We start from the raw sequence: 23623 nt of genomic DNA, 5'->3' as shown, positions 1-23623 counted from the left end.
ACCAAATTCATACAGTGTAGAAAAGTTTTTTGTTTTTTTTACTTTTTATAAAATGCACTGTATGTTTCTCATTAACTGCCATTCTTAATAAATGATTCAAGGATTGATGCTTGTCTTTGTGCGATTCTATAAATCACTTACAGTACATGGCACAATTAGGAAATTAGTGGTGAAAAGACAGCCTTTATTTTATATAAAGTATGAGTTACTCCAGCTTTGTTCGTTCCATAATCCCCAATTATAGTGTTTCAGTGTCAGATAATTAATCTCGCCTTTTTCAGGCTTCCAAGAATCCCATTTCATTGTTTTCATCACCTCTTTGAAAGATTGTCATACTACAGCTGGCAAATGCTGGAGATTATATCAACATTTACAGCTGAGGCCTTTGCGGTCTAAACTTTATTACACAAATTACAGGCTCCTCCTCAGCTCCCTGCACCCGATCAGCATTCCTACCCTGGAGCAAAGCCTTTCATCTCATCCTGTGAGTGTATACACACCGCCCTCTAAACCCACGTAATGGCTCTCTGTGTGTGAGGACAGATAGGGGGAATCAAGATGTGCTCAGAAACAGACAGCTGACGACACAGCTAAGCCCCTTCTTTTTTCTGCAGTTTCAGATTGGTATCTACCCAGGTGTGTGCAGTCTGCTCTGGTAGGTACTGGTGATGAGATGCAGCTTTTTATGTCTTAAGACCTTGCAGTTTTTGAGTCTTGTAATTACAAAAAGAGAAAAAGAGGTAAGATTCCACTTTATTTGTTTTGTTTGATTGTTGATTGATTTTCTTTCTTTATAATTTTTATTATTTTTTGGTTATTTAGGACCTACACCAGTTACACTATACTGCAATTCTGTAAAACTATTATTATCTTCTTGGAACTCTCACCCTGTTATTAGATTTGTGGACACTTTGTGGCAAGCAAGATGTCTCTCATCTTTCAGTACTGTATGACAGTTGTTTCCTGATGAGCTCATCTGTTATGGTTCAGACTGTACTGATAAATGAGCCATAACAATGAACTCATCATCAGAAAGGAGGGAAAAAAATTGTCAGCAAAATTAAAAGCCTAAAATCCCTAGATTGAGGGAACAAGAAAACAATTCCTCATCAACTGCAACGATATTATTATTATAATAATTTGTTGTGTCTGGGTTAAAGGTTGAAATTAACCCTGCAAGTTTTTCATGAATGATTTTATTTTATGTGTAATATAGTGACAGGGAAATGTTGTAAATCCCCATTATTATTATACATATAAATTATAATTATTAAATTATATATAGATAACAATTTTGTGTCACTGTGTTCTGTCTGTAGTCTGACGTATGTGAATATATTAAAGCCAGAGGACCCTCCTCTAGGAGTGCTTTAAATGACCTTTTGTCCCATGTCTCATCTTTCATTTTAGTGTCATCTTAGCATTAGTAAATCTTTGTTTAAAGCCAGCTACAGGAATTAAGGAAATTTCAATTAAAGACTGCAGCGTGAGTAAACAATCGTGAATCACATGTTATAGATAACTGTGTATATAAATCTGTTACAGCAGTTAAATATTTTAATATGTGTTTTAGTTTAGAATTTTATCGTAAAAGAATGAAGCAATAAATGAGCAATAACATATATATAGCATTTAGTCATGTAATAGCTTAATGAATTATGGAATATTTTATAAATTCACAACTAGTTGCTGTAAAGTTGTCAACTTTTTCCAGTAAGAGACTATGAAGAGCCAGTAAAAATCAAAGCAAAGAGGAGTTTTTTTCTGTTCCTCTGTTTTTATTTTCTTTTTCTTGGCTTTGGTTTGCATGGTATTGTCTATCTGGTTGCCTTGCTGTGATTTCAAAAAGACGGTTCTTTTTTATTGCCTAAATAGTTCTGCTATCATTGTTATTGTAGGAGGATTTCCAAGAAAGCTGATCCAAATGGGAAAATTGCACACTCTACTTGCTTTTACTCTGCAAGTGCTGTACTCTTGCTATGCAGCTCCCAGTGTTTCCAATGGCTTCTTCTACCAAGACATCTTGAACGGAACCGGGAACGGAGAAAGTATGTTTGTGGGATTGCCAGTTGAAAACAGAATTTGTAATAATATTGGTCATTTTACACAATCAGTTATTAAATGTATGATCTTAAAGAAGACTTTTTAAACAAACGTAATAAATAATATAAGTAATATATAATATATATGTGTCTGTATATGTGGCAGCCCTTGGAAGACCTTCACATGGTTACATTAGTTTTATATGTTTTATAATTCTATTTAGAGATTCTATTGTCACTACAAATTTCATGTTATAGACTGAAAGAAATAGCTATTTTGGTCAAATTCAAATTTTAGCCACAATTTAGTGACATCAACATCTAATAGGTTTTCCCAGACTGCTACACATATCTTGTGAGGATGTCCTGTTCAATCTCTAATTATTTTATTTGGGTACAGTTCATTTCAATGGCATAAAGCTTCGAGTTGTGTCTCAGCCGCACTCTGTGTTTGCCGTGAGCGGAAGTAAAGTCACCCTGCCCTGCCGGTACTGGTATGAGCCGCCGTTAATCAGCCCACGAAAGGTGAGGGTCAAATGGTCCTTGTTACCACTCTCTGGGGACCAAGAGTCTGATGTGCTTGTGTCTATTGGTCACCGTCAACGAAGCTTTGGAGTGTTTAAAGATCGAGTGCATCTTCAGAAGGACAATCAAGGAGACATTTCACTCATTATAACCAATGTGAGCCTCAAGGACAGTGGACTGTATCGCTGTGAAGTAATCGATGGGCTGGAGGATGAGAGTGCCACATTGGATTTGGGGCTCAGAGGTGCGAATAAAAGCTTCATCATTAAAAAAAAAACCTTAACACTTAGAAGATTATGTGGCCTATGAAATATGTCCAAGGTTTTCAGTTAAATGAAAGAGATTTTTGATGCATCTAGTAGTAGTAAGTCAAAGACATTTCTCCTATTGTCTAATGTTAGCCTCTGTATATAATCCTGTGGCACGCTGATCATAGATTAGGTCCATCTGTTTCAGGTGTGGTGTTTCCCTACCAGCCTCATCATGGCCGCTACCACCTAACCTTCAAAGAAGCCCAAAAAGCCTGTAATGACCAAGATGCTGCCGTTGCCACATTTGATCAGCTCTTTGCTGCCTGGCAAGGAGGGCTGGACTGGTGTAATGCTGGTTGGCTGGCAGATGGCACAGTGCAATACCCCATTGTCCAGCCCCGACAGCCTTGCGGAGGCCTTGATCTGTCTCCTGGTGTGCGCAGCTATGGAGCCAGGCACAAACATAGAAACCGCTATGATGTGTTCTGCTTTACCTCCACTGTTACAGGCAAGATTAAACTTTACTCATTAGTTTTGTACAGTTGTTATAGTTTTTTTCACTGGAGATTGCTCAATTATTTATAACAACAGAAAATACACACATGAATGGCTACAACAAATTATATAATAACATAATCTGTGCTCGTTTTCAACCTGGAAATTAATTTACTATAAGGCTTCAGTTAGGTATCATATAATACTAAGCTTTAGCTAGCTAGCAAGAAAATTAGCGAACTAGTTAATATTCTAATTATTATATTGCATGATACAGCTTGCTAGAAATCTCGACTACAGGATGATACAACATAATATTAAGTGTAATGTTATCTAGCTTGCTGAATCTGGGTTTTATTTACTGAATACCTAATTGTTTGGCCTAGTATAGCTTGCTAGCAAACTTATCTACCAAAGTCTAATCCTGAAGAGATAACATTATCTAAGCTGCCTATTTGGCTGTACAAAATTAGCACAGAGCTGTGTTGAGCCTGCTGGTTACTGTTGCACATAGGCACTTCTTTTTTCCTTATTTAATATCACAGATAACCAGGGCGCCAATGCTATTTTGACTCTGATGATAAATTCTGGCTTCAGCCACACTCAACACTCTGATAAGAGATACTGACAACAGCCAAAAGCAATAATAGTCTCTCTCAATACAAATCACTCAGTTAATCATGGCTGCATGATATTATATCTACATATTATATACTAATGTTAGCTAGTGCTTGGTATTAATGACATGATGCTTACCTTGCATGTTAGTAAACTTGTTGGACCAAATTTGAGTATCTGCTGTTAAGGAGGTTAGATAAGCTAACTATTTATCTGGGAAGATTACTATAATGCTGTATTTAGTTGTTAGCTTGTAGATAACCATTGGACGCAAAGCTATTTTTAATACTGTGATAATTCTGACACCTCAAAAAAGTAGTAAGTAATTTCTCACAACAATGATCATTTAAAATAACACTTTAAAAGGTTCTGTAAGATATTTATGCAACTATGATAGTCTTAATAAACTTGACATTGGTCTGTTGTTCTGTTCACCTCTAGGACAAGTGTACTACTTGCAGCATCCTCAGAAGCTCAATCTTACCATGGCAGTCCAGGCCTGTATTGAAGACGGTGCTCAAATTGCCAAAGTTGGTCAGCTGTTTGCAGCATGGAAGTTTTTGGAGCTGGATCAATGTGATGCAGGATGGCTAGCAGATGGAAGTCTGCGCTACCCAATCAGCAACCCTCGTCCAAACTGTGGCCCTCAGAAATCAGGGGTCCGTAGCTTTGGCTTTCCTTTGACACACCATAAACATGGTGTATACTGCTATAGATCTAGATAAAGGCTCTTTGAGACTTAGTGCCCGTTAAATGTGAAATAAGAGGTACAACAGCCTCATATCCAACTGCATGTCTGGGCTTTTCTAAGAACTTGGATAAGAATAGATGAAAGGACAAATTTTATTGACAGTTTTATTGACTTTACACATTGTACAAATACAAACCTCCTTCAGATTGATTTGAATAGCTTAAGTCAACAGGAGAAATATTAATTATGTAAATGTATCTAGATCATAATTTCAACGAACAATTATTACAAGAAGTGATTATGGACATTTGGCTCATATTTAGACAAAATTGCCTTTTCAGTTATATTCCATCTGCTAAAACAAATTTTAGCTGTTGAAAGATCAGACATTCTAGTCAATAATCATCTGATGCTAAGGAAACTTTTTTTACACTCTTTATCTAAATCTTTATTTTTGTATCATTCATGAAACATTGAGGAACAATATTTACCATAATAACTACAAGACTAAAAATGTCAAGATACGCTAAGCTAATACAAAGAACAAATTGTTCCCTGAAAATTTTAAATATTTTTACTTTCCAATGTAACAAAAGACAAAGCTGCTTTTGTTTACTGATGCGGTATAATTTAGAGTTAGAGTTAAGAGGCATAATCAGTGTAACAGTTAAGCATTTCCAACGTCATTAGTTTCAGTATTTCTGGCAAGCTCTTATGAATTGCTTATTATTACTTTTTTATTGGAGCTTCGGAAACCTGAAGCACTTCCTGAACAAAAAAGCTGATAATGCGATTATTGTTTTGTAGATATTTATCAGCTATTTTATCATCCTTTCCTTTTATGAACTGCCTATCTAAATTCACAGTCATTTCTAAGAAATAGGAAAGATGTAACTTTTTGTGATTTTAGTATATTATAATCTATACAAATAAAGAAGGTGGTGGTTTATTTTAATGCAAAATATAAACATGCCTGTCAAAATGACCACATAATGCATATTTCTATCAACAGTGTATTTCTGTATAATTAATTACTAAGGAAAACCTGAATGTAGATGATCATATTTCCACTTTTGCTCTGAAACTGAACATGTCCTACCAGTAGGGGTCTCAGTGTGTGAGTCTGCCTTGTGGACATGGAGGAGCTCTAGGTAAGAGAGGAGAAAGGGCCTTGTGCATAAGATTAGCCCTAAAAGAGCTCATTCAGTCAAGGGCCACTATATACTCCACCCTACTACACACACTGCAATGCTTTTACTTTTATAAATTTTGTAACTCCAAGGGTACTTATTGCTCTACGACGCCCAGTTGCATTCTCAGACTTGGCTGATTTTCCATCACCTGTGAACCATGAATAACGTCTCAGCGTAAAAGTCCTAAAACCAGACATGTGATTTTTTTTTTTTTTTTGCTTGTGATTGAAGCTCTGTTTTTTCTCCTCATAGAATTAAATCAAGTGAATTAAATTCTTTCTTTAAAAGTGATCTGTGGAATGTTTTATTTGGAATTTCTCATCTCTTCAGATTGATTTTTAAAAATACATTTATACAAGCAAAACAGGCTGTGTAATATCATCTGTGAATATCTGAAAACATAACAGTCAAATCTGATGGCAACCTCCATCTCTCAGTGTACATTTCTCTTCTTCAGCATGGCTTAGTCTCCGTTCTTTATCTTCTTTTTTTAATAGAAGAATCTGACTCTGATATCAAAGTTTGCATTTGTTTCCTGGAGAACTACTGTGTGTGTTGCACTTATCAGTACAACCTTCAAAATGAGAACAGGGTTAGAGTTTGTAAGGGTTTACCCAGTGCTTAGGGAAGAGAGGGGCACAGCCCCTAAATGATATTAAACAAACCCAAGAACTGGATATTTCATAAGAAAGGCATTCATAAGGCACATGGCATAACTGATAGTAGTTGAAAAGCATTAGAGGAAAATGAGAACATCACTGAGGTCTTATGAGAACTGGGAATAATAGCGATTTATAGAGTGTGTTGCTGGTCTCAAAGAACTGTGCCCTGCACAGCTTACAATCAGACAAAAACTTGGTTTTATATATATATATATATGGCACAAATGATCAATGTTCATGTCCAAAATGACAGTTTGACAGGATCTGGCCATCAAGCACTGCTTTTGGCATTTTTTACTGTGTCATTCAGGCCTAAGGAGATGGGCAAACAACGTCAAATTGCCAGGCATATTATTGTGCGAAATTGATAAATACACTTAATTTCACATTACTGTCATCAGAAATATCAAAAATGACACCTTTGTTGATAAATTGTTTGAAATAAATTAGTTGAATGTAAACCTCTTCTTATTTATGGCTATACATTTTTTAACTCACTATCCATTCTTATAGACTACACATGAAAATAATGCTTCAATAATCTTTTATGTACTATTTTGTGTACAGTAAATGCTATAATTTCTTTGTAACCTGCAACTGCACAACTGTGTCCAAAGCAAAAAATAAACCCCAGGAACCTATTTCATTGTCCCTCTTTGAAGAAAGATTGCACACCGTTCTTAGCTGTTCCCTTTTGCCACAAAATTCCAGACTGTCTGGTTGAATGATCCTCCTCTGGAAGCTTCTTTAAAATTCAGCTGATACTTTGAGACACGCTGATTCAGAAGGTGCAAGTTCAGAGATCCAATTACACTAAGTATGGGAATAAATACTACTTTCATAAATAAAGTGGCTGAGGTGGATGAAAAGAATCACAAAATAGATTACTTCCCTTTCTAATCGAAGCATTACAACTTGTTGGGATTGACACTATATACAGTTTGGAAATGGTATCTTAAAAATGACACTTTTTAATACATAATGCATTCTCAATTCAAGGCCATGAAAAATAAGATTTAAATGATTTTTAAAAAATCTCTTAACTATTTCTTCTCAAGTCATTTGAGGTGCTTCCTCAACAATGTTTTCTTGGCAGATCGACGCCTAATAGATCTCTTCAGTAGTCTTTTTTTGATTTCTAAAAAAAAATGAGATAACAAAAACGATAATGTAAATGAAAAAAATTATCATTCCAACATAATATAAATACTTACAGTATATACATATAATTATCAAGTTAGCCAATCATGTAGCAGCAGCACAGTGCATTAAATCATACATATATACGTAAAGAGCTTCAGTTAATGTTTACATCAAACATCAGAAAGAGGAAATCCAGTCCATCCCGTTGGTGGCTACAAGCTGACAGGGAGTTTACAATTTCCCAAATAATCACAGTTTTACCACTACTGTGAGTGGAAAACAATCTCAATATGCACAACACTTTGAACCTTGATGCAGATGGGCTAAAATGTTTGTTCAATCTTCAACTGCTACATGGCTGAATGGATATTATCATTAATTAGCAGGTTTCTAGTTTAAAGATGTTCCCAATAAAGTAGACAGTGAGCATACAACAGGATGTATGTTACATAATCTAAACATATGGAGCAATAAGGAAAAACTCTTTCCCTACATATGTAAATATATTACTTACGGGGTATGCATTCCACCTGTGGCTTTTGCCAGTGTCCATCTGCCATGCAGCGAACCACTGGTAGATGGCGCTGTCTGAAGCCATCATTGCACTGATATCTGATTATTGAGTTGACCTGATAGCGTTCTTTCTTAGTCCCAAACCATCTGGCATTCTGCAGTTCAGGAGGCTGGCCACATGTGACTTGTGGAAAATGAATTTTAATATCTTTTGAATGACTGAGCAAATGGCAGATTAAACTACAGTAAATATATGGTCTTTTGATTATTTTAATGACTACATACCAGGTCCAGTTTTGCATGTGAATGGTAGATGATAGTTGCAAGGCACGTCATTCCACTGCCCAGATTCGTGCCAGATCATCACCACACAATCCTCGCCAGACATGAAATAGTTATCCGGCTGATTAGGCCTCCAGTTCTCATATTGCTGAAAAGTGTTGTTACCGTTTTAGTGTAATCAAGAATTACTCTATATAAATCTGGGCTGAATAAGCTCAGTAGAATAAGCTGAACACACTTACCATTGGGGTTCCATCTGTCCACTGGAAGTCATTCTGAAAGGTCTTATCATTGAGTCCAATCCACTGGTAATCCTGTGCATGGGCTAAAGAAAAGAAACACTATGTTATAATGGCACTATAAAGTGCATTCTTAAATGATGTCAACTTAAAAACGTCACTCACAGTTAACAAATACTTGTTCCTCTTGGCTGGTGATGCTGACCAGATGAGCTCCAAGGCCTCGACAGTGTTGTTCGGCCTCCTCCCACACTGCTCTCTCAGAGAAGTGCAGGTAACAGTTACCCTGAAACTTAGTCCAGCCCTCCTCACATGTTTCTATGTCTGCAGTGACATACGAGGGGAATCAGGTCACATTTTATTCCAGTGAGTTGAGAACCTGATGCATTAACCTGGTACAACTGGGTTGGACACAAATACTTACATAACATTTCAACTGAGAAGACAAAGGATTATTAGATGGACATGTGGGTTTGTTGGAACATATAATAAATGTAGCATTTCCTACAAATCCTGTATTCATTATGCATCATACTGTAAACGTATTGATAACATACAGCATAAAATTTGCCTAAATTTGCAGCCTGATTCTGCTAATAGCAACTGCAATTATATGAATAACTCTTTTAAAGCATGAACTTTTGATGTCATGATATCATCATACATAATAAATTATAACATCTGTTCATAAAAATAATACACACACCAGTGTTTTAATGGATTAAAACACAGGTTCTTAACTATTTCATTACATTGTCTTATGTGTAAAATAATCCTTATCCTAAAAACTGATATGATATTTATCCCTTGTGGTGAAAGTCTTATAGCATTTGACAGTAAGAACAATATATAAATAAATCTGAATATGACGGTATCAGTATCTTACAGTGACACGTTTAAGGAGCATTACGGTGTTGTTTATACCTTGAAAGGTAGCATATGGTGAATGTAGAATACAAAAAGAGGAACAGCATGATCAAAGTTTAAAAACGTTCTAGTACATTGAATTGTCTATGTGGAAACAGAATAGACACAATTCATTATAATTATAATGATGTCATTATAATTATAATGCATTAGGTAGTGTGATGTCATGAAATCATATACTCATGCTTTGGGCAGTGTTATACATGCTAATGCCAGATATAAGTTATAATGGAAGCAGTCTAACAGCTAATAAATACATTTATAATGCATTATGAGTATACTAGGATAAATAATTATTGAATATTTAGCAGAGGAAGAAAATGTAACTGAAATATCTAACATGAATCAAAGACACACATTAACATAAATGCTGCAAGGGAGTGGTAGTGTGCTTTTTCACAGCTCACACCCTTAGCACAATGTTTATTCACCATTCACTTCTATATGTAGCAAGGAATATATTAGACAAGGAGGCCAAAAAACTACTGGTGTTATTTCCAAAAGGAAAACATTAACAGCACAGGCACATTATTTTTGTTATTACTTATGTGTTATTATTTCCCTACCTGCCTGAGTCACTGAGCGACACTGAGAGACCTTTCCCGAAGGTGCCTTTTTATACTGAACATACTAATGATAAACTTCTTCCTTTACAGCACATTTTCCTTTACTGTTTTCCCCCAACCACTCACCATTTTGCAAAACATGAAATGCTAGTAATATGGCTTACGTAAGCATGGTCCAGCACACTGATTATACCAAAAGTCCAGTCAGTGCTATCAAAACACTTAGACTGTCTTTCATGGAATCAGATTTGGCTGTTTTCCAGAGATTGTTAGTAGAATTAGCTGAAGCCAACCTCATACCGATCTCACAGCGATCCCCTCCATAGCTGGGCAGGCATAAGCATTTGAAAGCATCCTGTACTTCGACACACGTAGCTCCATTGGCACAAGGGTTTGAATGGCACACATCAACCTCTGAAAATAAAGGTTCTGCAGTTAAGACTGGAGACTACAAAGAGACCCATGAGCTGGGTCATGCCTAGATAGAAAACTAGCTCTGATCAAATCAGAAACCATGAACCATGCAACATGCTTATCAAAGCCATTCAAATCAGTCAACCACCAATTAAAATGGTTTGTGAGGAAATTAATATACCCATCATTGTTTGAATGATCTGAATATATTCAGCTATTTCCCTTGTGGTTCAAATGAATGGCCTCAATATATAGTTTGCAAAGTGTTGCATCGTGTCAAGGTCCAGATTCATATAAAGAAGAAGGAAAAGTAGAACCATGTACCAGGAGTTAACAGGCATGTATCAGGATGAAAATAACGTGCTAATTAAGCCATGCATAAGAAAAGGCAGAGTTGAATAAAAACAGCACATGGGATTAATTAATTGAATTGATAACTGGGAAGTCCTGTAAATATATAAGGTAGAATCAGGTACACATGCCAAACAACCTGTGAAATGGATGCCTTTTTGAGGAATACAATCAGGCACAAGCAAATAGACCCGAAGGCACACACTGATAGGGAACAATGACAGAACGAGGGAGGACTGTTCCATTAATGAGAGAAAACGCTACAACAAAAACAGTTAAGGGGAATTAGATCGTTGTGACAAAGATGCACACATCAAATAGAATAGATAGAATATCTCATATCAAATTAAATTAGAGCAAACCACATTATACTGATGAGCAAATTTGACGTTTTTATTACAAATTAAAGCCAGTGACTCACCAACATGGCAATCTTCCACTTTCACCCCAGGTGGGCAGTGACACACACCAACCCCGTCCTGCACAGAACATGCAGCAGCACCACAGGGGTTTGGGTTACATGGGTCCACAGCAGCTAGGATACAGATATAAACATAAGGGAAATATAAACTAAAACTTAAAAATTTAAATGTACAAAACTACAGCAAATCTTTGAGCTTTTCAGATCATGAGTTTAGTATCTTTGGATTCTTATACAATTTTGCTATTATTGCTAATTGACACTAATATTGCTAGTATTGCTAACTTACCATTCACCATGGCTGGGATCTCTATGACAGCCGGGGTCTGAATCAAAAAGGTAGGATTGGTAGTGGTGCCAGATACAGGTGCTGGAGTCACTGAATCAGCAGGATTTGACAACAATTCCTTTAGCCATTCGCTCTTACTAAACAGTCCTGACGGAACTAGAATTGTTGGCTCATCAATTGAAAAAATTGGGTCTTCACTAGCAGATGATGTGACATGGTGATCTTCACTTGAATTATTAGAAAGTTGGTCCCCACTGCTCAGAATTGTTCCATTCTCCCTCCCATTGTGCTCTATTGGTCCTTTTCTAAGCTCCTGGTTTTGATTGGATCTGAAAGAAACTTCCACTAAGCTCTCATCAGCAAGTGATATAATATTCCTACTGGTTGATGCCTCTGATGTGTCTCCAGATGGAACACCAGAGAGTCCAGAAAAGTCACCACTCCCGTCCCCTGATCCATACATTAAAATTCCAGAAGCCTCTTGTTCTGTTATAGATAGGCCTGTGAGATCAGAATCGTGTGATTCAAAAAAGGTGATGGCAGGAAATACTGAACCACTTCCAGTGCTGCTGAAGTCACCACTTCCACTCACACCAGAGCCACTTAAACCAGACCCTTGCTGGTCTCCAGATCCACTGAAATGCATTTGACTTCCACCCAGCTCCTGAGCTGTGAGGGTTGGAACAGTAGACATTTCGACCCACTGGCCTTTCCCCAAGACTATTCCACTGCCACTAAGCCCAGAGACACCACTGTCATCCCCAGAGGAAGTCAAGCCTGATGGAAAACCACTGAATCCAGAGATCTCACTGCTAGAACCAAGGCCTGAAGATATGCCAGAAGGTTCCCCACTTTCTCTGTCTTCCAAGATGTTGAAAAATTCAGATGTAGACCCACTCTCTATTAAACCAAAACAAGAGCCACTTTCTGATCCAGACCCATCGCCACTGAAGAAGCCAGAACCCAGACCTGGAGTGAAAGTGAGAATCTCTGCACTTCCCTCCCCTGCTTCCTGAGGTGTCCATGAAGATGAGGCATCCCCAGAGAATATTGTGCCAGTTCCTGAGAATGTCACACTTATGCTTAAGCCATCACCACTAAGGCCTGAGCCAGACATGTCTCCACTTGGCCCAGATCCTGAAAAGACATCTTCTACACCTGATGACCAACTTTGCAGTCCAGATCCTGAAAGTTCTCCTTTAAAACCCGAAGTCCAACTTGGCACACCAGAACCTGAAAGTTCTGCTGCTAAACCTGAAGAACCACTTGGCAGTCCAGATCCTGAAAGTTCTCCTCCTAAACCTGAAGACCAAATTGGTACATCAGAACCTGAAAGTTCTCCGGCTAAACCTGAAGACCCACTTGGCAGTCCAGATCCGGAAAGTTCTCCTCCTAAACCTGAAGACCAGCTTGGCACACCAGATCCTGAAAGTTCTGCTGCTAAACCTGAAGACCCACTTGGCAGTCCAGATCCTGAAGGTTCTCCTCCTAAACCTGAAGACCAAGTTGGCACACCAGATCCTGAAAGTTCTGCTGCTAAACCTGAAGACCCACTTTGCAGTCCAGATCCGGAAAGTTCTCCTCCTAAACCTGAAGACCAACTTGGCACACCAGATCCTGAAAGTTCTCTGGCTAAACCTGAAGACCCACTAGGCAGTCCCGATCCTGAAATTTCTCCTAAACCTGAAGACCCACTAGGCTGTTCCCCACTTCCACTAACTGATACATCACCAGAATAATTCTTGGACCCAGATGGCAGGTCCGCTGAACCAGAACCAGAGAGGTCCACAGGAATCGGAGGCATAATGGTGGGGTTCACTATAAAAATAATAACAGGGAAATAGAAGATTTAGTATTATTTATTTCCAAATAGCAGAAGCTTAGAGTTTTTTCTAGATTCTACAACCAGAAATGATCTATTACCAGGTATAGAAAGGTCATTTCTTGAGGACAGGTTCACCATTTCCTCTTCAATTAGTGTCAGGTTCGATCCAGTCTCATTAAAATATAATTGGAAATCAACTGTGTAATAAAACAAAATAGGTAATATTTATCTATAAGCTTTGTAACAATAGACAATTCAAAAATTCTAAGTTTAAATGCTAATACCATCCAAGCAGTAAGCATCAAATTTGGAGTGCACATCAGGATATTCAGTCTGGTTGGGAAACTTAAAAACTGTATGGACTCCAGGTTTCCCTCCTCCACACTGAGGCCTGGGGTTATTAATTGGATAGCGGACACTGCGGTCAATGAGCCAGCCAGGACGACACTTATCAAAGCCTTGCTTCCAGGCCACATACAGATCAGCTGTGGAGGCCAAGGAGGCATTCTGGGCCTGGCAATAAGCCGTTGCTTCATCATATGTGAAACCCTCAAATGAACTCACATGAAAGACATTCCCTGGAGGAAAATAATAAGTGTGACTGTTAATTTTGTTAGATTTTTTTTTTGGTTTATATTTTTTATGCTTGAAGTTACTTTCCAGAAAAAACTCAAACAAAAGCTGGTATAGCACTTCTTTCAGTGAAGCAAACCAAATCCTCCCTAAAGCTATTCAAGTACAATGAAGTTTGAACCATCATACCTCTTGGTTTGTCCATGTAGCAGTATGCATCATAGAGCTCATTATCAGGTCGTACACCATAAGACCTCACACCCGGCAAATATTCCAAATCACCAGCACATTTCTCTCGTGCAGATGTGATAGGATACCTTTATTTTGAGCAAGAGAAATAATTTATTCACATCATTACTTTGTTTTCTGTTTCTGTTTAGCTTCATTGTAATACAAATATGTCATAAATTAAAAGCACCATAGTAAGCTAACACCAGAAAAAAATTACCTCACAGTCTGGTCAGTCAGCCAGCCTGCATCACAATGGTGATAACCAGCTTCATAGGCAGCCTGTAACTGCTGAGGACTAGCAATCACTGCACCAATGTCCTGACAGGCTAGCTGAGCCTCACTAAAGGTAAAAGCATAGCGTCTGTGACCTAGTCTGAAGTGGAAGACAACACCTGGATGGAAGAGACAATTAATAAAATGAGATATAGTAGTTTTTCCAAAAATGTAATTGATTATAATATTATTACTCGCTAATGAAATTATAAAGAAATGCCACTACTAGTACACTAGATTATTGGTAAAGTCTTTTTTTTTTTTACCAGTCAGGGATATAACAGGTGCAGTTGCATTTTCATCAGGAATCTCCCCAAGGTCAGGCTGTACAGTCACCACGTTTACAAAGTCGTCAGTGACACTGGGTGGTGAAGACAGAGGCAGCTGTGTGACATTCTGCTCCACATACAGGAAGTCAGAAGTTGTGGTGGGGGGTTTGTGGGTTTCAATCTCCCCAATTAGTTCATTCTCAGTGGAAGTCTGTGTGATAAACACTGGTGGATCAACTGTCACCAAATTCACACTTACTACCTCATTTGATGTAGTCTGTATATCTGGGAAGATGTTGGGGATGGCTGAGCCCTCCTCTTCCTCATCTAAAGAAGACAAAAGCAAAAGCATATTTTATCACTAAATTAAATTGGCTGTGGTTAATCTGACCAATTTCTTATTCACTTCATTGTTAATGGGAAACACATCCATTGAATGTAGTATTATTTGCTATGTTTATTGAAAATGAAACCCAATGTGTTTACCTGTGTAACAGATAGCATCATATCTTGATTCTGGTAGAGGGTAGCCTGTCTGATTAATGAAGCGGTACACAGTGCGCACTCCCAGCAGACCTCCTCCACACTGGGGACGGGCAAAGTTGATAGGATAGCGGACACTACCGTCTGCTAGCCAACCTGCATTACATTCATCCATACCAGCTTTCCAGGCCAGGTAGAGCTGGCCAGTTGTGGCTAATTTAGCACCCAGCTTAGTACATGCAGCCTGAGCTTCAGCAAAGGTGAACTTTGTAGGGCATCTTGTATAGAACACCCTCCCTGTAACATAATATGGTATTAACTTAATATGTGAACAGTCAATTTAAACAACAGAAATTGGCTGCAGTGTGCATTTGTGTACCTGACATCTTCTCAGCAAAGCAATACACATCATAGGTCTCGTTTACATCCCTTACTCCATATGTTCTTACTCCTGGTAATTCATATTTGTCACCATAGCAGGCCTCTCGGGGGTCATGGATAGGATACCTTTCATCAGCAAAAATTTTTTTAACAGTATATACAGAAATGTAGAGGAATGATGAGCAACAAAATACGTGCAACTAATTTTTTTGTTTAGTCTCAACTGACCTTACAGTCTGGTCCGAAAGCCAGCCTGCATCACACTGGTGGTACCCTGAATCATACGCTGCCTGTAGCTGCATTGGTGTGGCAATCACAGCACTATTCTGAATACAAGCTGCTTGTGCCTTCTCAAATGTCAGAGTGTAGCGTGAAGTAATGGCACGGTAATGGAAAACAATGCCTAGACAAAAATATACATTCAAATTTCAGATGTAATTGTTCACACTGGTAATTAACGGTATCACCACCCATGTCACTACAGCCATTGAAAAAACATCATTACCTTGCACCTGGACATTAACAGAATCGAAGCTGTCTACAATTCCATGGATGACTTCACAGCGATACTCTCCAGATTCATTTGAAAGAAGCTGTGTGATTTTAATGGTGGCATCAGTAGTGCTTATGGGGTAACCCACCATTTGAACCCTGTCTATGAAATTCTTATTCACTGACACTATACCCTCAGTGGCCACCAAAATGTCTGTGGTCTTCTCTTGAGTGATAATGCTCCATTTGATACGATGGGACAAAGGGGCTATGGTGGGAGCACCTGGGTCCAGCACTGTGTCATCCGTGAAATAGCAGGGCAGAACCAATGTATCTCCCATTAATGTTTGGATAGAAGAACTAATGGGGATACTAACACTCAGAGTCCTTTCAGGTTCTGGAAAACAAGGCAACAAAACATTAGCAAACTGCAGAGCTATAACACTATACATGCACACACTACTAAAAAAAAGCTTTGCTATAATAACAGTACACATTCAATATTCATTTGTTTGATCGATTACAGAAAGTTAAAAAGGTGAAAGAATCTGTGAGGATTCATGAAAGGATAAGCCTAAAATGCAACACAGACAATTACTCACCTGTATACAAATAGTCTGTTGTGATCCATTTTGCTGAGATTACCCGAAGACAGAAACACAGTAACAGCAGTGATGTCATGGCTCACCTGGAAGTTAGATAAACTATTATGCCAATTTTAACAATATCAGGATATCTACTAGAAATAGAACCAAAATACCTTTTACCTAACTAGGGTTGTGAGTCATTAGAATTTTTATAATGTTGGAATGGTTTCAGTCTCTTAACAGTTACCAGTTTCGATTTCAAAAAAATAGAAGAAAATGGAGGTCAATTTTTTAAGATTAAATATAAACACCTTTGTGTTTGGACATGTGTACAATTGTTAGCATTTCTAAAAGAACTTTACATATATATGTACTGTATGTATGAAAATTATTAACATATCACCCTTTCCTTGGAGAATGAATGATCTTTCAGCTATGATAATAATTTGGACGTTTGTTAGAGGATAGCAGATAAGGCATTTCTCTGGAGCAAGGAGTGTATTTGTGGTTTAACACCTTAGTCATCAAATATAGATTAAACATAACACTGTATACAGTACTGTACAAATTGCCTTTTTATTATTTTTCTCGCGTTCATTTTCAACTTACCTACCAAAACTTACTAAACTACTTTAACATGCCTACCTAAATCTTGGTGACAGTTGATTTGACAACTATAAAGAGATATTGCCCTTTCACATCAAAGGTCATGACTGCTCTGTCACCCCTCCTATTTCGCCCTTGACAGTATTCCCTTCATTGCCACAGACAATGGAAACTCATGACTAGGCAACAGATGTTCTACATATGTGAAAGCACTAGCTAGTGCAGTGTTAGCACTAGTTATTTAGGTGTTAGCACTAGCTAGAAGAAGGATCAGTTGCACAGTGGTTTAGAGCCCACAAAACATAAAACATTCTATTGGTGGTTTATGTCATGCTGACATAAATGTCTTGGCATAGTCGTGGTTTAACCTCCTTTACAACAAATTTATTTTCTGCATTAGTGCATTTGACAGTGTCCTCAGCTTGCTTCAAAAAGTGAAGCCGCACTTTTAACCAATTCGGTTCTTCCATCACCCACTCTCTTACACTACCCTATCAATTCGATATATATATACCAATGTGTTGATGCATGATACACCGATCAGCCATAACATTAAAACCACATGCCTATTTTTATTGTATAGGTCCCCCGATGCCACCAAGACAGCTCTGACCAATTGAGGCATGGACTCCTCAAGACCTCTGAGGGTGTGCTGTGGTATCTAGCAGCAGATACTTTAAGTCCTGTAGGTTGCAAGTTGGGGCCTTCAGTGGTTCATACTTGTTTGTCCAGCACATTTCACACTCCTCCAGTCAACACCCTGCACTGTTTGTCATGTTCTTCCATTCCTGAGCAAGCTTCGCAGTGTTTCAGGGTGCATTATCTTATACTTATACTGTTGCCATGAAGGGGTGTTCTTAGTCTGCAACAATGTTTAGATAGATGATATAGCTCAAAGTAACATCCGCATGATTTTTTTCCCAGTAGGAGATTTCTTAGAACATCACTCTGCCACCACCGGTTTGCCTTCTTCCCATAATGCATCCTGGTGCCATCTCTTACCTTGGATAGCTACACACATGCACTGGGCCATTAACATGATGTAAGGGAATATGTGATTTATTAGACCAGGCCAGGGAGGCACGGTGGCTTAGTGGTTAGCACGTGCCTCGGGGGTTTCCTCCGGGTACTCTGGTTTCCTCCCCTGGTCCAAAGACATGCATGGTAGGTTGATTGGCATCTCTGGAAAATTGTCCGTAGTGTGTGATTGCGTGAGTGAATGACAGTGTGTGTGCCCTGTGATGGGTTGGCACTCCGTCCAGGGTGTATCCTGCCTCAATGCCCAATGACGCCTGAGGCACAGGCTTCCCGTGACCCGAGGTAGTTCGGATAAGCGGTAGAAAATGAGTGAGTGAGTGAGTTGACCAGGACACGTTTTTCCATTGCTCGTTGGTCTAGTTCTAAAGCTTACAAGCCCATTGTAGGCACTTTCAGTGGTTGACACCCACTCGTCTTGCCATTACAATTAGGCCCTTGTCAAAGTTGTTCAGATTCCTGGTCTTGTTCAGTTTTCCTACTTTCAAAAATCAACTCCATAATATATAAAATAAACTCCAACTGCATAATATCCCACTACTTGGATGACATTTATCTGACTTAGTCAATGTTATTCACTTCACATGTAAGTGGTTTTAATGAGAGTTGTAAGAGTACAGATCCTGAGCTGCTGTATGGTACTTTTCTGTGGCCCATCACCAGCATCAGGCAATTTATGACCAGATGCCAGCAATGAATGAATAAAGAAAAAGCCTACTGTTCCTACATTATTCTTCGAATGAGCATTTGGAAAATATGTGACACACAAGGAAAACTTCAGATTTAGGTTTAGTTCAAGTGATGTGTGTCAGTATTGGCCAATATTTAAAAATGTTAGAAGGTTTATGTCCAGTAGTTTTCCCTACACAAAGAATAGTCATAATCATAGAATTCAAGAGTGTCTTCATTGCTGAGAAAGCAAAAAACCAGTTTGATCACATTATTCCTACTCCGCTTTACTCCTGTCTACCTCCCTGCTACTCCTGCCTTACCTCAAACTAAGCAACAACTTAAAATTTATGTTGTTATAGAAATTAATAATAGGATTTCTGTGACTCAACAGGAAGTAATATATTTTTTGTTTTAGTAAAAATATACTCTTTGGCTAGTAGTGTAAAAAAAGCAAAGCAACCTCAGCTGATATGCAGCATATTAAACAATCTGTCATTTTGAAAATACACCAAATGTTTTTTGTGGCACTGTAAAAGAATTCTAGACTATAATTAGAGACTGGGCTTTTGGGAACTGACTGATAAAACGGTATCATTAGCACATTTCTATGGGAAATATTCTTGTAGATAATATATGGCAACATACTTTGTGCCGTGTAAAGCCTTCACTGTATAAGGCATTGTAGTAGAGTAGTTATATTGGAACAACACTTAAAGATGCAAGGAATATTCTGGCACTTGTTTCTATGTATAGCATATTCTTGCAGAAAATAAGGTTACTTTCTCACTCACAGTATGACATGACCTTTCAAATCTCATCACCGTGTAACATTCCGAATGCTTTTCAAAAAGAAAAAGTGTCCTTCAAAGAAGATGAAGATTATTCAGATAGTCGTATGACAGATGGTAATGTTGGTGCAGCTGAAGCATATGAGTATCTGGCTCTTTCAACTCTTTAAAGTCTGAATGTCTCTAAGTGATGGTAGCATGCAGGACCTATAACCTGCCTAATCATTTTGATTGTAAGGGAAATATAGATGTGTAGAAATTGAAATAACATAATTATGTCTCTTATTTCTTCTTTGAATGTGTAATTAATATATGATCAATTCAATACAACACTGTGTGACTTCTGCAAAGAAATTGCCTAATTATGAAAATGAACAAAGCTGCATCATTCTTTTTCTTAAATTCATAAAATTAGTGATTTTTCATTCAGTAAATTGATAAATATGTAAAAGTATGATAAGTAATAAATATAATACATATGATAATTGATAAATAGGTAGAAGTTACATAGTTTATGCAGTTACAGTTATACTTTCTACAGTACACCTGTAAAAAGCTCAAATTTCTTCTTTTTTATCAATCCTGATGGATGTCTTTTAAACTTCATTCTAGTGTTCTTATCATTATCAGCCATATTAATGCCGTTTATGCATATATCTGTAGAAAGTGCATATATCTGTAGAGAGCAAGTGAATAAAAATAATTAAAGAGAATATATCCACTTGTGTGTATATATATATATATATATATATATATATATATATATATATATATATATATATATATATATATATATATATATATATAATTGTAAAATAAATGAAATATATAACATTTTAATTACTTTTAAAAACTTGTTTTCTACACATAAAGTATATCATATTACACTGTGGCATTTAATTCCCAGTGTTACCCAATACCCAAAGTGAAGACAAATGAACACTATAGTGTCATTTTAAGACCGTGAGTCACAGCATATAGTAAATTAACTGCAATATATATTTATATATATATATATTATTGCAGTATAGTATAATAATATAATATATATTGTATATAGTATTGTAGTTAATTTACTATATATAGTATATGCAACCCAGACAGTCCTAAATCTAGAATGTTAAGAAGAAGAAGAAGCTGTAAACTGAAATCTACCTGTTTGTTACGAAGCCTCTCCTGTTGATGCAGCCCCAGAACTATAATCCTCTTTGAATCTCCAGCAGCTTTTTATCTTTCCGCCGGTTCTCGCTGAGCAAACAGACAGCGCTGCGTTTGGAGAGCCGTGTGTCTCCTTAGAGCGCGGAGCAGAAAGAGCCGGCTGAAAGAAGAAACCAGCCAAGTTGTCAGGAGCCTCTAAGGGGAGGGTGCAAAGGCAACTTTACTTTATTTTGGCATAGATTATGTTTTGTATTAAATGATGTAATGGTCCGCGACTAGTGCGCAACGCGCACGCGTGATTGCGCGCATCCATTTATATCCGCGTGACGGCTCTTACGTTTACAACGATGTTTTGCAATTTCTTAATTGACGGTCTATAAATGATCTTATTTACATCGTTTGTGTAATCCTACCAACCTCTGTTAAATTTGGTGCAAGAACTTTAATTAGTTAACATTAACAAACTATTCACATATCATGTGATTCAAATTGTTCACTTTTTAAACTTTTGAAGGTAATTATTAAGTTATTTCTTCTTTTATTAAAATAAAACCAATTAGTACAAGCACATTGTTAATGCTGATTATGGTGTATTAATGTTGAAATAATGTTAACTATTTGTATTTTATATATTGTTTATTAAATGAGCATTGTTGCAATCTCTGGGTAGTCAGAATGACTAATAGATGACTAGAGTATCAAATTTGTTTTTTCTTGGTTGTGTAACAAGTTAATATAGAAGCATTTGACATCGTTGCCTACATTAGAGCAGGGAAACCACTGTAGGAATATAGATATTCTTTTGACAAAAGCAGATTTGCTTGTGCTAAACAAATACATGTGTAAATGGAGACATTAAAAATAAATAAATAAATAGTCATAGCCCTGAATAGAATTAAACATGGCCTTCAGGAGGGGCCTAAACACAGCATTACAGTATTTAATCAGCTTGGGCCATCTGAGCAATTATTCACAAACATTAGACAGAAAAGTACAACTTTAGATGCAATCAAAATGCATGTCATTGTATTTCACGAGGAGTGGAAATGTTGAGGTCCAGTGTCTCATACGTCTAGTCCTGTATCAGGAAATTTATCCAGTTACATTTTAACTGCCCAGAATCTGCCACTTCATTTATAGGCTTGTTGTTAATCACCATATTCTGGCTGCATTTAAAAGAAACAATATAGTGGTTTCTCTCAATAATTTGCTAGGATTCAGAAACATAAAAATAAGACTGTAAGATTACAGCATGACTCTGAAAATCGGTAAACAACGTACAATGTATATACAGCACTATATGTATACAATAATAATGTATGCATATAAGTTTAACACATACACCATAAATGCACAACTCACTAGAATTAAACTGAGTATTTAAATACTGTTTTTATTTTAATATTATAGATTTTGCTGTGAGCAAATATCATATAATAAATATCACAAAACAGAATGGCTCATTCATTGGAATTTTTGTAATCTTATTCTAAATGTTAGCATCTATATCATTCTGAGCCATTTTCCATTTAAATCTATATCAGTACTGTTTTTATTTAAAGTGTTTTGAATGAGGCAGTAGAACCTACAGTGTTACTAAGGGTGTGTCTTCATGACGCCCATACCAAAAGTCTTCCTTGCCTAATGGACACTTCTTTTCCATCACCTCATCAATACATGTCAAGCTCTGGTTGGGGTACTGCAAAATCACAAGTTCCAATTCAAACCCTGGAAAGTTTAAAATGGGAGGGACAGGGTCTCCAATTCTGGCTTGGATCTTGACTGAAAAGTGTAACTGGACTACTTGGAGCAAACTTCAAACGGGTCCCCACTGTGTCGCTGTATGACTGCTTTGTCCAGCCTTTTCTAACTTCAACTGTCTTTCATGGTTAAGCCATGAATTTAAATCCAAAGGAATCTGATCTTTTATATGCTTTTCCCTCATGTTAAATTTGATGCAATTTAAATAGATGGTGGGTTTAAGTCATGCACTAAAGACTAAATTTGTGATTTCCTGAACATTTGTGCCTAAACCACATGCGAAAAACATAATTCCAAGACAATCCTTTTTTGCTGAATGAACAAATACCAGATGCTATCTTGCATCCACCAAGTCCATTTAACAGATTTAAGAGGACAAGTTTTGATAGGGAGAATAAAGATTTATATGTCAAATCCTTTTAAAAAACAGGATTCTTTTTAGTATTATCTGTTATAATACTTCATTATGAAATTGACAACCAAACAGTAGACTTTACCAAGTGATTGACATTGAAGACATGCACGGTTTCAATTTAAACCTCAAGGGACCAGTGGACATTTCAATGTACTCAAGAGCTCTTTTCATTATAAAGGCCAAATTCTTGAAAAGTTCAAGCATCCTCCTCATTGCCAGTCTTGAGGAAGAGAAAGCCCAAACCTCAAAGGAAATACATGAGCTTCTTCACAAATGTGTGCAAGGAGGCTGTGTTCCTTCAGGCAGTTGTCAGTACAAGTACTTTTCTATTATCTCACACACAGGCAACCAAATGTTTGTTGCACTTCCTGAGAGGAACTGTGGATGAGAGGAGGTTAGTGACTAATGTGTAAGCAGTCCTTAACTGTGTGGTCACCCCTTTAAACTTTATC

The 23623-nt window shown here is 37.3% G+C and overlaps 2 protein-coding genes across 5 annotated transcripts; one reads left to right on the top strand and one right to left on the bottom strand.

Moving 5' to 3' along the window:
- Nucleotides 1-488: 488 nt before the first annotated feature.
- LOC113636668 (hyaluronan and proteoglycan link protein 3) lies at nucleotides 489-5249 on the top strand. 3 transcript variants are annotated; one of them, XM_047807835.1, is made up of 5 exons: nucleotides 489-655; nucleotides 1899-2048; nucleotides 2443-2811; nucleotides 3024-3326; nucleotides 4373-5249. In XM_047807835.1, the coding sequence occupies exons 2-5, from the start codon at nucleotides 1925-1927 to the stop codon at nucleotides 4654-4656; spliced, it is 1080 nt and encodes a 359-aa protein (XP_047663791.1). In that variant the 5' UTR covers nucleotides 489-655; nucleotides 1899-1924; the 3' UTR covers nucleotides 4657-5249. The 3 variants fall into 3 exon arrangements, with proteins under 3 accessions (XP_047663791.1, XP_026992704.2, XP_047663822.1); XM_027136903.2 differs by having other exon boundaries at nucleotides 489-740; XM_047807866.1 differs by lacking the exon at nucleotides 489-655 and adding an exon at nucleotides 1410-1486.
- Nucleotides 5250-6105: 856 nt separating this feature from the next.
- acana (aggrecan a) lies at nucleotides 6106-21218 on the bottom strand. Of its 2 annotated transcripts, XM_027136904.2 has the most exons (19): nucleotides 20993-21218; nucleotides 16752-16837; nucleotides 16163-16546; nucleotides 15886-16060; nucleotides 15656-15783; nucleotides 15280-15573; nucleotides 14791-15120; nucleotides 14469-14643; nucleotides 14210-14337; nucleotides 13732-14025; nucleotides 13546-13644; nucleotides 11623-13440; nucleotides 11334-11447; nucleotides 10448-10561; nucleotides 8820-8978; nucleotides 8658-8740; nucleotides 8419-8563; nucleotides 8135-8317; nucleotides 6106-7615 (listed from the first exon to the last, which is right to left on the bottom strand). In XM_027136904.2, the coding sequence occupies exons 2-19, from the start codon at nucleotides 16828-16830 to the stop codon at nucleotides 7536-7538; spliced, it is 4782 nt and encodes a 1593-aa protein (XP_026992705.2). In that variant the 5' UTR covers nucleotides 16831-16837; nucleotides 20993-21218; the 3' UTR covers nucleotides 6106-7535. The 2 variants fall into 2 exon arrangements, with proteins under 2 accessions (XP_026992705.2, XP_047662525.1); XM_047806569.1 differs by lacking the exon at nucleotides 10448-10561.
- Between the last annotated feature and the right edge of the window lie 2405 nt (nucleotides 21219-23623).

Source organism: Tachysurus fulvidraco, chromosome 1 (genome assembly GCF_022655615.1).
Source record: "Tachysurus fulvidraco isolate hzauxx_2018 chromosome 1, HZAU_PFXX_2.0, whole genome shotgun sequence".
NCBI classification, from domain to species: Eukaryota; Metazoa; Chordata; class Actinopteri; order Siluriformes; family Bagridae; genus Tachysurus; species Tachysurus fulvidraco.
This window is presented reverse-complemented; position numbering and strand designations above follow the sequence as displayed.

What these genes read in the sequence shown, in the direction of transcription:
- LOC113636668 (XM_047807835.1), top strand. Translation starts at nt 1,925, where the DNA reads ATGGGAAAATTGCACACTCTACTTGCTTTTACTCTGCAAGTGCTGTAC. An exon ending in CGGAACCGGGAACGGAGAAA is followed by an intron (nt 2,049 to 2,442) that starts GTATGTTTGTGG and finishes ATTTGGGTACAG; the next exon opens with TTCATTTCAATGGCATAAAG. An exon ending in ATTGGATTTGGGGCTCAGAG is followed by an intron (nt 2,812 to 3,023) that starts GTGCGAATAAAA and finishes CATCTGTTTCAG; the next exon opens with GTGTGGTGTTTCCCTACCAG.
- acana (XM_027136904.2), bottom strand. Translation starts at nt 16,830, where the DNA reads ATGACATCACTGCTGTTACTGTGTTTCTGTCTTCGGGTAATCTCAGCA. An exon ending in AACAGACTATTTGTATACAG is followed by an intron (nt 16,547 to 16,751) that starts GTGAGTAATTGT and finishes CTTGTTTTCCAG; the next exon opens with AACCTGAAAGGACTCTGAGT. An exon ending in GGACAGATGGAACCCCAATG is followed by an intron (nt 8,564 to 8,657) that starts GTAAGTGTGTTC and finishes AACACTTTTCAG; the next exon opens with CAATATGAGAACTGGAGGCC.